This window comes from Cynocephalus volans, chromosome 5 (genome assembly GCF_027409185.1).
Source record: "Cynocephalus volans isolate mCynVol1 chromosome 5, mCynVol1.pri, whole genome shotgun sequence".
Taxonomy (NCBI): Eukaryota; Metazoa; Chordata; class Mammalia; order Dermoptera; family Cynocephalidae; genus Cynocephalus; species Cynocephalus volans.
Genome location: NC_084464.1, coordinates 47,301,913 through 47,314,228, shown reverse-complemented (window position 1 = coordinate 47,314,228; position 12,316 = coordinate 47,301,913). Strand labels below are relative to the sequence as shown.

At 42.1% G+C, this 12,316-nt stretch overlaps 1 protein-coding gene across 5 annotated transcripts in view; it reads right to left on the bottom strand.

Annotated features, from left to right (window-relative positions):
- MAPK14 (mitogen-activated protein kinase 14) overlaps positions 1-4,669 on the bottom strand; it is a 72,081-nt gene extending 67,412 nt beyond the window's left edge. Inside the window, exon 1 of one of the 5 annotated variants that reach the window (XM_063096452.1) lies at positions 4,129-4,669. In XM_063096452.1, coding sequence (XP_062952522.1) covers positions 4,129-4,244 — 116 coding nt within the window. In that variant the 5' untranslated portion in view covers positions 4,245-4,669. Of the gene's footprint in view, positions 1-3,257; positions 3,345-3,955; positions 4,043-4,128 lie in introns of those variants that run through there. The other 4 variants (XM_063096451.1, XM_063096448.1, XM_063096449.1 and 1 more) reach the window with 4 other exon arrangements.
- Positions 4,670-12,316: the final 7,647 nt, after the last annotated feature.

Below are 12,316 nucleotides of genomic sequence, written 5' to 3'. Positions count from 1 at the left end.
GCTCAGCACCATCTGCACTGTTGCCCATGAAAGTCAAAGTCAACACAGATCATATCTGAGGCTGAGTTAGAGGGAAATCAAAAGCATAGTATTCCTCAATATCAAGAAATTAAAATGGCAAAATTGGAAAGCTGGAGGTCCAGGATACTCATTTTAAATCGGAGCCAGTGGAAACTATCAGTCGAAAAATGGAAATCAATAAATAAAATATAACTCTATAACCAACTTGACTGAACTCTTTCTTAAAACAGTCTTTATACATCAATAATACAAATATTTGCCATTAATTATACTTAAATATTTCTTGTTGACTGGCACGGGTAATATTCAGCCAACTACCTTGCTTTGGGTTAAAAAGAAAAGGACATGCAAGGAAAGACCATCATGGACCTATTATCGACACTAGAAAAGTAAAGGGCATGCCCTTCTCACTGATCAGGAGTCAAGAAAGTCATCTTTGCATACTAAACAATGATGTATTTTTATTTATTTGGGCCCTGGCTCATTCTAAATAAAAAAAAAAAAAAAATTAAATGGTGAATGGCCATTAATACTAAAAAAATTTAGCTTTATTTATTTTTATTATATTTATTGGAACAGTCTTGTTCCACAAAGCATTTAGGAAGCTGGATTTGATTTCTTAATAAAACTGGCCATCCTCTTTTTCTTTTAGTAAAAGTTTCGTTACATACTTTATATGCTGATGATAAATACAAAGTGCACAGCACAATGCCTAGAACATAGTAAGCAATCCATAAAATGTACAGGGTACTTCAAAAAGTTTGTGGAAAGGTCTATATTATCTTTTAATTCTATTTTTCCACAAACTTTTTGAAGTACCCTCGTAGCTGTTAAGCCCACTAGGCTATAAGCTCTATAAGGGAATGAACTGTCTTGTTGTGTCTTGTTCAGCACTCTATCTTAAGAACCCAGCTTGCTATCTGACCCATAGTTGGTATTCAATGAATAGCTGAATATGACCCAAGAGTGATTCTCAACTCTCACCTCCTATTTTATGGTTACCATTGCCCTACCTCCCCTAATCAACACCAAGGGACTGGAAAAACCATACCCTAAAAGAAAAGCACTTAAGTTCCTGTTTATATTTCCTTAAACTCACCACAAAGATTCTCTTCTGTCCCAAAACCACAAAATCAATGCTTTGCAACAACATATTCTTAAACAATTTTGCTTCATTTCCCCTCACTGACAATACACAAAGTTCCTTAAAACTGCAAGACTTAGTTTAGTTCCCTTTATCCTTGAAAAAGAAAAGGCATATTTGTAAAATCTTATCAATTTTCAAATTTCTATTCTGTTTCCTTGATCTTTGATTCATAGCTGGTTATTGCACAAGCTGCTATGTGCTTTTTTACTATATACTTTGTACAAATTAAAATAATAAGGTTAAAATAAAACTTTTTTTTAAAAAGTTACACATCAAAGTGTGCCACATTTCAGAGCAATTAGGAAACTAGCACATATTTCAGTGATATTGCATTCCTTAAAATACTCATAAAATTCAGATTGTTTTTTGGAACAGACTTCAGGTCCAGTTCTACAAGTCACACACAAAAAATTCTGTGTCACTGCTTTATAGTTATAACTCCTATCTGACCTAAAACAGAATCACCAACCTGATTGCCTAATCTTTTTCAACAAACATTGAGACCAAATTCCCTAAGTTATTTGGATTCAGTTTGACTGTTATTTCCTAAAAACAAATCTGCACTTAAAGGATGAAGACAGAGAAAAGTAACAAAGGCTCCAAAGTGGACTCTAAGAAGTTCCAAAAACTGTTTTCTGCCACACCTGAAAAGTTGCTTACTGAAAAAACAACTTTAAACAACTACTCTGAATGACGTAACACTTATAAATCTAAATTCTGGTATTTTCATTCCAAAATCAATTACATTTGTTTAGAGTCAATTGTTATATAATTTAAGTTGTATTTTCCTCTACCAATAGATAGGTTACATCTTAAATCCCTTTAGTGGACATACTACTAAAAAACAAACACAAACAAAATAACTTCTGCCTCCCTGGAAAGACACACAAGACATGTAACAATGGTTGTCTCTGAGGAAGGGAATAGTGTGGCTGGAGAACAGAAGGGAAAAGAGACTTTTCACTGAATACCCTTTTATACCCTTTGAATTTTATATAATGTTAATGTATTCTCTATTTTTAAAAATCTGTTTTAACAAAAGCACTTTCAAGTGTCAGATACTGCTGGCTTCTATACCACAGAAAAGCATAGTGTTAAAGAAATGTGGAGTTCAATTTAATGGCACTTTACTATAAATCTGGATCTTCTGTTGGAGTGCAGAGTTAATCACACAAATAGCAGGGAAAGCTTACAAGCAGTTCTATTCAAGTTCACCTAAATTCCCAATAGTTGAGTTATCCTGCTGTATCACTCCATTAAAATTTAAATACCATTGTAAGCTAAAACCTGATACTACGAAAATTAATGTGTCAATTCAAAAATGACAAATGGAGGTATATTAATGAGCTATTCAATATTAAAGGAGCAATGATCCAAATACATCTTTGAAAATTAGCAAATTAACAACAAATATATATAGTGAATGTAAAATGCTGCAAATTCCTTTAAAATGTAAACTGCCGTAAGCAAAAATGAGAGAAAGATGTCAGGCATGGGCCATCTGCAGCATAACTTAAGCAGCTTGAACTTGAAAATGCAATATGATCTGTTGCTGGACACAATTGCACAATCGCACTTACCCAGAAGATTCTACCAAACAGGAAATTCATGATGTGACTTTAAGAAACACAGGAGTCATATTTAAAGATTAACACAACCAAAAGCTTGGAATTTGTTCCAAAACTTAAAAACATTTTACAGGGCCCGTTTCAAATGATCATGCACATGAATTACTAAAATACAGAAAAAGCTAACAATTAAATCCGATAATTAGTTTCACATCAGGAGCTCTCAAATCACAGTAACTTAAAATACAGAGTATAAAACCTTGGAAGTTACAGAAAAGTTAGCGGAATAATTCAGGTCTAGGAATTTTATGGTATCGATTTACTTTTAAACATTCACGATATAAATTAAATAAAGCTGGAAAGTATCTCTGCCCTTCCTTTGCTATACGTTCCATATCCTTATGAAAACCATTGTGTACCTCAGGCCATAAATGTAGATAAGTTAGTTCCTTAACAACTCTGAGGAATTTTTAAAACACAGTATTCGCTGGAATTATCTCAATTAAAAAATTTTACGATACCTGCCAGTACTGCTAATAACTTTTTGATCTTGAGGAAGCCCAACAGATCTGAATCTCTTGCTCCAAATGAGAAAATTGTTTTGGCCAAAGAATACTTAAATGAGCAGTGGTATGTGACTAATCAGTGAAGCCGCCAGTTTCTCAAGCTGCAGTGTTCTCGCAGGCACTACCAAACCCCCCTCCCCCTCCACGAAAAGGAAATACGCTTTCAGCCGAATAGGAAACACACCACTCAAGCTGGCACAATGCTCACCGAGATAAACTCGGCATTTGAAGCTCTATGGGTCGCTGCTAGTTAAAGTGCGAATTCAAAAAGAACGCTTCTCAAATGGGATTTCGACAGAAGTGTGTAAAAAAAAAAAAAGCCCAGAGAGAGCTCCCTCCTCGTCAGTTCTATTCAGATGACTGTAGTCTCCCGGTCGGGTTTTGCCCCTCTGCTTCTCCCAGCAGCTCCTCCGGCTTGTCTGCTCAGACGGCAGGCTCCGGCGTCCCGGGGGTGGGTGCACCCCGGGAGAGGGTCCTTCTGCTCGACACCAGCAGGGAGACCCCTAAGGAGAGCCGCTCCTCCCCTTGTGTCTGCTCCGGGAGCAGCAACCCTCCAAGAGGAGGACGCGCAGGGTACGAGCCAGGACCGAGCTCCAGCACCACCACCCACAACCCACAGCGGACCGGCGTCCTGCACACGGCTCATCACATACCTGGGTGTGCAGGGAGAAGGGTGCAGGACAGGCAGGGCTCGTAGGGTAAGCAATGCCCTCCCCCGAGGAAAATTCCTGCCGCTTGGCGCATCGCTGAGCCGTGGGGGCAGGCCTGGCCCTCGGGCATGAGGGGCCACCCTGCCTACCGCAGCCCCAGGCCCGGCGACACTCACCACACGGAGCCATAAGCGCCGGAGCCCACCGGGGACAGGTTCTGGTAACGCTCGGGCACCTCCCAGATTGTCTTGTTCAGCTCCTGCCGGTAGAACGTGGGCCTCTCCTGAGACATCTTCCAGCGGCGGCCGCGGGGCTAGGAGGTGGCCCTGCGGGGCCCCCGCCTGCACCCGCACCCGCTCCTGGGCCCTCGTTGCCCTACCAATCGGACAGGGATCCCGCACTGGCCGCCCGCGCAGGTGCGGCTGCAGCGACCCCGCAGACTCCCGCGCGCGCGGCCCCTGTCAGTCCCAGCGGCTTGACGCCCTCAGCGACAGGGGCGCGCCCGGCTAAGGGCAGGAGGGTGCTCCGGCGCTCTAGGCTGCGCCCGCCGCGGTCTCCCTGCACCCTCTTCCCGACCAGGCCGACTCCGGACTGCGCCAGGGAATCCCACTCCAGCTGCAGCACCCGCTGAGACTCCAGTGGTCTCAGTTCCCGAGCCAGCAAACAGGAGCCTCCCGCCGTAGTCTCGCGAGAACACCTCCTGGGACTCTCCGCGAGCCTAGACTTTACCCAATATGGAACCTGCCGTGGGAGGGGGTTTATGAGAGGAAAGGACGGTATGAGCAGTTCTCGCGAGAAGAGAGCAACAGCTGGCGACCAGAGGCAGGAACTCCCAAGGACTGTTCTTTACAGAGCGAAGGCGGACAGGGGAAGGAAGGGATAAGCGGTCAACGCATGCCGCGTGCGCCCCATCGTGGTCGGCGGATCAAATGCCTGGCTCCATGGTGGAAAGCGACAGTGACAAATAGGATGTCGGGGGAAAGTGCCGAAAGATCTTTGAACTGCAAGTAGTCACCAGCAGCCGAGCACCTGCCCCGCGGAACCCCCAATTTCCAAGAAATACTGGCACAAAAAAGAGATCGTTCAGGCCGGGAAGTCGTTGCTTTCCCATCTGCTCAAGGACAATGGCTTACTCTTCAGGATTCTGACGAAATCTATCCCAGAGGCCACTATTAGCCCTGGATCAAAGCTGAGGTTTTCTACCGCAGCTCTCCTAGTAGTTCTTAAGTACTTTTACGTGCTGAAGAATCACCCTAGAGGTTTGTTTTAGAATGCAGATTCCCAGGACCCACAGGGACTCTAACTGGATAAGTCAGAGGTGGGCATCAAGAATGGGCATTTTTATAATACATTCCAATGGTTCTGATTCAGGAAAGTCTCTGGTATTTCTCTTTGAGAAGCATTCTGAAAACCACGGCCCTGAGGGTTTTAAAAGAACTTCTGCCCTGAAGAATCTTCCAGTGAAGAGGTTTTTCGCATTTAAATCATGCCTTTCCAAGTAAGAACAGGGCAGGGAGTGCTCTTCTGGCAGTGTCGCATTTAGGCAAGTCAACTGACCTTTCTTAAGCCTTGGTTCCAGGTTCTGCCTTCTGCAAAAGAATTCCTGACTTACATTTCCACCAAACAGGGTCATTTGTAATAGCCAGACAAGAGAATAAATGTGATTGGGCAAAACCCACTATTATCAAACGATTTCTATGCTAACATTTGTTATAATAAGCTGAAGAATGTGGACCCTATTTTATTCTCTTAGTTATTTTGGTTACAAACAAGTAGATCCAAACCAGAGCAGTTTTCATCACCTCCCATGATTTTTCTCTTTTGTGTTACGCACCCCTTGGAGGGCTCAGACTTTGCCCAACTTGTCCCAACATCTAGCACACTATCTAAAACATAAATGACACCTCATAAATATTTGTTGAAAAAATTATGAACAAAAACCAAGATCTCGATATAAGAGGTGGTGCAGAATTCTTGGTTCTCCTCAAGGAAAACAACATAAAACTGAAAAACAGGGTCCTAAGTGATTTGTGGAAAGCTGTTTGGATCCGATGTGGCTTAGGCTGGATTCTCTTGCCTACAAAGACATGCTGCTTGAGAATGTTCCAAGCCAACCTGGAGGTTAAGGAGCTTTCTAGGAAGTAATAGAGATAATAATAAGAAGAAGTAATAGTGAGAGCAAAAACATGACTGTGGAGAAATGAGGGGTGGGAGTGAGGCATCAAGGGGATGAGTGGATGGATACAAGGGGAAGGAAGAAGCTTGGAAGTGGGAATCCTAGGAAATTCAAATTTTACCCAACAAATTGGGATGATGAGGTCAGGGTGAATAAAAGGGTAAAGATGAAGTAAGCAGTACATTCATTCACTCAGTCAACCAATATGTATTGAATGCCTACTAGGTGCCACGAACTTCTGGTAGAAAGGTGTTTAGAAACCATGGTTGCTGCCTGCATGGAGCTTACAGTCAACACACAATACAAATGTGTTGAGCACTTACTATGTCCACCATACTGTTCTAGGCACTGGTGACACAACCGTTAATGAACGAGATAAAAATTTTTTAAAAAAACCACCCTGCCCTTATGGGGGTGAGACAGTTTACAAAAAGGAATATGTAAAGTGGATAATAAGTTAGTCATTAATACAGTAGTCAAAAAAGGGTAAACCAGCAACTGGGCCAAGTGGAAATACAAGGTGTAGTGAGAGATAGTGACAGGGACTGAGCTTCCGACAGATGAGGATAAAGGGTGTGGATGCGGATGGTATGGGTGTGTGTAGAGCAAGAGACCTGGGCGGGAGAGTGACATCCAAGTGAGAGAGCCAAGCTTGTGGGCAGAGAGCCACCTAGCGTTTGTTTCCTCATGCCTTCTTCTTCTGCCCTGAGGGGGTCTTCGGGAGACTTGAGTCAATTGCTGTGTGTCAAGTACAGAGCACGAGGCCTGGCACCAAGTAGGCACTCAATCAAGAGTAGTAAAATGCTGGAGAAAGTAGGCGCCTGGGTGGCACAGGTACCCAGATACCACAGCCCACAGGTACGAGGGGCTCCTGCAGCCCACGCACCCCTCTGCCCGCTCCCCACCCCCGGGCTGCTCATGTTCCCTCACCTCGGCACCACCCCACCCCCACCCCCGGGTTCGGCAGCAACGGCTCAGGAACCGCCGGCGTCCGCGTCTGCAGCGCCGCCAGGCCGGAGCGGAGCCATGTGGGAGCCCCGCGCCCGTACTCCCACCCCGGCCGGGGAACCAGGTGAGCCGCTGCCGGGAGACGCCCGGGAGTGTGGGGCTGCAGGTTGTGAGCGGCGAGGCTGTGGCGGGTCCCCGGCGCGGGTGCCGGTCACAGGGCGAAGGCTGCGTCCGTCGTCTGCAGGGCCGGCACGTCGCGGCGCTCGGTCAATGTTTGTGGAATGAATGAAGGTCGTCCCTGGGAGCTTATCTCTCAGGTATTGTCTCTACGTTGAAAGGCTTTGTGGAATGGCAATGACAAGTGTGGGCGTTTTGCAAGCTGAATCCTTTCAAATTCTCTTGGTATTGTCACAAGCCTGTAATTGGTCCTCTGCCCGCGCCCCACCATCCAACTCTTGAGCTGTTCCTCGTCCTTGCAGACTTCACTGCTTTTGTTCATTTTGTCCCCTCTGACCAACACCCCACCCATCCGCACACACATACCCTTGTCCCGTCGAGCCTATTTATGTTTCAGTGTCCCCCTGTGAAGTCTTCTCCAACATCTCCGTTCCCATAATGAGTATCCCTCCAACGCACCCTACTGGTATTACTCTCACCACATCCTATTAAAGGTTCGCTGTTCATGTGTCCTATGGTCATGCCCAGACAGTAGACAGAGTGACTGGCGGATACTAAAGGCATTGCTCTTTTCTTATGCCTTTCCTATTCTCAATACATTCCCCATAAAAACCTGGATAGTAACAGGCTAAGGGATGTTTCTGATGGAATTACAAATACTTATTTCAAAATTTTGGAAGTACATCTGACAAAGGATTAATAACCAGAATATATAAGGAACTCAAACAACTTTACAAGAAGAAAACAAGCAACCCAATTAAAAAATGGGCAAAAGAGCTAAATAGGCATTTCTCTAAGGAAGATATACAAATGGCCAACAGACATATGAAAAAATGCTCAACATCACTCAGCATCCGGGAAATGCAAATCAAAACCACACTGAGATACCATCTAACCCCAGTTAGGATGGCTAAAATCCAAAAGACCCTGAACGATAAATGCTGGCGAGGTTGCGGAGAAAAAGGAACTCTCATACATTGTTGGTGGGACTGCAAAATGGTGCAGCCTCTATGGAAAATGGTATGGAGGTTCCTCAAACAATTGCAGATAGATCTACCATACGACCCAGCTATCCCACTGTTGGGAATATATCCAGAGGAATGGAAATCATCAAGTCGAAGGTATACCTGTTCCCCAATGTTCATCGCAGCACTCTTTACAATAGCCAAGAGTTGGAACCAGCCCAAATGTCCATCATCAGATGAGTGGATATGGAAAATGTGGTACATCTACACAATGGAATACTACTCAGCTATAAAAATGAATGAAATACTGCCATTTGCAACAACATGGATGGACCTCGAGAGAATTATATTAAGTGAAACAAGTCAGGCACAGAAAGAGAAATAACACATGTTCTCACTTATTGGTGGGAGCTAAAAATTAATATATAAATTCACACACACACACACACACACACACACACACACACAAAACCGGGGGGGGGAGAAGATATAACAACCACAATTACTTGAAGTTGATACAACAAGCAAACAGAAAGGACATTGTTGGGGGGGAGGGGGGGAGGGAGAAGGGAGGGAGGTTTTGGTGATGGGGAGCAATAATCAGCCACAATGTATATCGACAAAATAAAATTTTTAAAAAAAATTTTTTTGGAAGTGAATTTGGCCTTCTGGGAATTATAAAGAACATAGGAAAGAAGACAATATCAGGGGAAAAATATACTTGCAACTAAAGGTTTTCAGGATGTCACATCTATTAGGTCAATAGTCAGAAAATTGGGTTGTATTTAAATTTTTTATTCTTGGCTTTTAAAATACAATGAACACAGATTATGTAAATGAACAAATGGATGGATGAGTGGATGATGGATGAGTGGATGGATGGATGGATAAGGGTAGTATGGGGGATGAAAGAGCTAAGTCAAAAGTGCTTGTATTTTAACAGTGGCCCCAAATTTAGCACTGAAAGGCTGACTAAAGACAATTAACTACACTTACATGGTCACCGTATATTACCTTGTGTCAGAATCACTTGGAGGTCTTTTAAAACAGACTTCTGGGCCCGCCTCCAATTAATTCAGTAGGCCTTGCTAGGTGGGATCTACATGTCAGTAGGGGCTTCTGATCATCTCATCATGTTGGGAAGGGTCCTGCCAGTAGTACACAAAAATGAGCTACCAGGGTTTCTGTGAAATCAAGAAAGACATAATAGAGCTGGAAAAATCCAGAGAAGACTACTACAAAAAATAATAATGAAATCATGTGCCTTTAGCCAAACATTTGGTGAGTCCTTTAAAGACAGCTCTCCACGTGCCCTTCCTAGTCACCCCCACTGTCACCCCAGGAGTTTACAACTTGATAACCTTTCCCTTAGACTAGTGTATTATTAGTGATCTCCAGCTAATCTTTTTCCCTCAGTCTCTCCCATCTCCAGCACTGTCCAACAGTATTCCGTGGTGATGGAAATGTTTTATATCTGCACTGTCCGGTAAGCTAGCCATTAGCTACATGTGGCTGTTGAGCACTTGAGATGTAACTAGAATGACTGAGGAACTGAATTTTTTATTTTATTTTAATTAAGTTAAACTTAAATAGCTACATGTAGCCAGTGACTACCATACTGGGCAACACAGCTCTAGACCATGGTACTGACACAAGTCGTCTTCCCAAAGTACATCTCTGTGCATGCTGCTACTCCTGCTCAAAGACTTTAAATCGCTAAAAAGTCCAGGTTCAACACAGCATTCAAGATCCTCCAGGAATAAATCTCAAGCTATCTTTTTGGACTTACCACTGACTTTACTCAGATCTGTTAAATTACTTGTCTTACATCTGTAATTTCATCCTGTTCTCTCCCTGTAATGCCTGTTCCTCTTCCCTACCCCAAACTGAGGTAGAGCTCAAATCATATCTCCCTCAGGAGGCCCTCCCACTCCCTTAGGCTAGGATGATTATTCCCACTCTACAGGGTATTAGGACCATGGCATCTATTTTGGAATCAGAAAGTCTGGGTTCAAATTCTGGCTGTACTATTTAATTATGCCTTTTTTATATTCCCAATACTTTCCCCACAAAAACTTTGGTGGTTTTTAACAGGCTAAGGGTTATTTCAGACGACTGTAAGGAACTCACTAAACTCATTAGTAAAATGAATATAATCATTATCAGGAAAATAGTACCTACCCCTTGAGATGATATTTAGGGAGAACCTGGTATATGGCAGGCCAGCAATAAATGTTAAATCCTGTCTTTCCCACCTCTAAACTTTTACACACTGTATTTTGGTACTTACTCTACTGAATTGTACAGGCTTTGTTCTTTTGTATCTCTAGAGCTCCTAGCCTTCAACAAATGTGTGTGGAACACTGAATTAATTGATCACAGTCAAAGTAGCATTCTTCAGTCTGAAACAAATGAAGGCCAAGAGTGGGTATGATAGAAATTCGTAAAACTGTGAAAATAAAAGCAGACGAATTCACCAAATCTGAGTCTAGTAGATGGAGGCCACCTCTTAAATATAAACAACGTAAACTGAAGACAATGAAATAAAATACTACTTTCCATAGTGAACTAATGGGATATAATACCTCCAAAGGGTACAATAACAGAAAATATAAATACTTGAGCTTCAAAAGAGAGTTTGAGAAATTCTTGGTAGATAAACTATAATTTTTAATGAGAGGAGATGAGGATATTTTTGTGTCTTCAACAAGTCTCTTGATATAGTTAGTCATACCAAATCCAGCCTGGAGAGGTGTTTTGTTAGATGTGTACTGTGTTTTTTAAAATATGTAAAGTGACTGTCAACATTTAAAAGTCAGAAGATTCCATATAAAAATCTGGAATTATGGCTTCTCCTGGAAAAGACCAGATCTGGCCACACTGGGCCCCACGTTGACCCATAGCAGCAAATGCGGGAGATAAGCAGCTGCTGCCACCTTTGCCAGTTCCCGCTGTCCCTGTCATTTCTTGATGTTTAGACGTTTCCTGTTTCACACCAACCCTGCCACTTTCAGGACAAAATGCTGAATTCTAGATTCTTAGTCTTACCTAGGATAGTAATTTTTATAATCTCAATATAATTAGCAGGTTTTAGATTGCCAGGAACAAATGTACTCTAGTAAGGGAAGTTTATTGTAAGATTACATGAGGAAAGTAAGAAAGATTGGGTTAATAATCCTATGGGTAGGGGAAAGAAGGAGGGCAAAGTATTACTTAACCTTTTAATATACAGTTCTACCTTTTTCTTGTAAAAGATGTGAGGTACTAATTCTCTTAAATGATATATTGTAAAATACAATATAAAATAAAATCTATATGTATACAAAACTTCTGTATTCCCCAACCACCTTCTCACTGCTTTAATAAATTTGTGATCTTTGGTTCATGGGTGTTATACAGCATGTTACTGCTACCCAATGCTTTGAGGGTAAATATATAATATATAACTATGGCCTAATTACCTAACTTTTCTAAAACCTCAGTTTTATTACCTGTAAAATGGGGGAAGTAGTAGAACTAGGATTGTTGTGGGAATTTAATGAAATAACTCATGAAAAAAATCTAGTGCAATGCGTGGCATATACTAAGTGCTTGACAAATGTTGGTGATGGTGATGATGATGATATGTAATCATTCTGGGAAAAAAAAACAAAATTGTTGACACATTAAACTTGTTTGCAGCTTCACCCATTAAAGAACTATTGTGTCATCTACATAATTTGTGTGTTTACCAATACATTTTATAGCTATGTGATAAGTATATACTTTTCTGCATTCATATGGAAGAATTTTAGAGTTTATGCCTTTTTTATTATTCAGCAAAACAGATGATTAAGAATGGTTATACTTTCTCCCAGAGATGGATCCCTATCCATCCTCTTTAAGTCTACCTTCTCATTCTTTTAAAAGAGTAAGACAATATAGATTTTTAAATCTTAAGTTACTTTTAGAGATCATACTGTCCAACCATGTCATTTTATGGTGAAGGAAAGTGAAATTCAGTTTATAAGAAACTTGCGCCCAATGATACAGCTAGTGAGAAAATAAGCCAGAGCTAGAACCCCTTTTTTTTTCTGCCATATACCATGATGCCTCTGA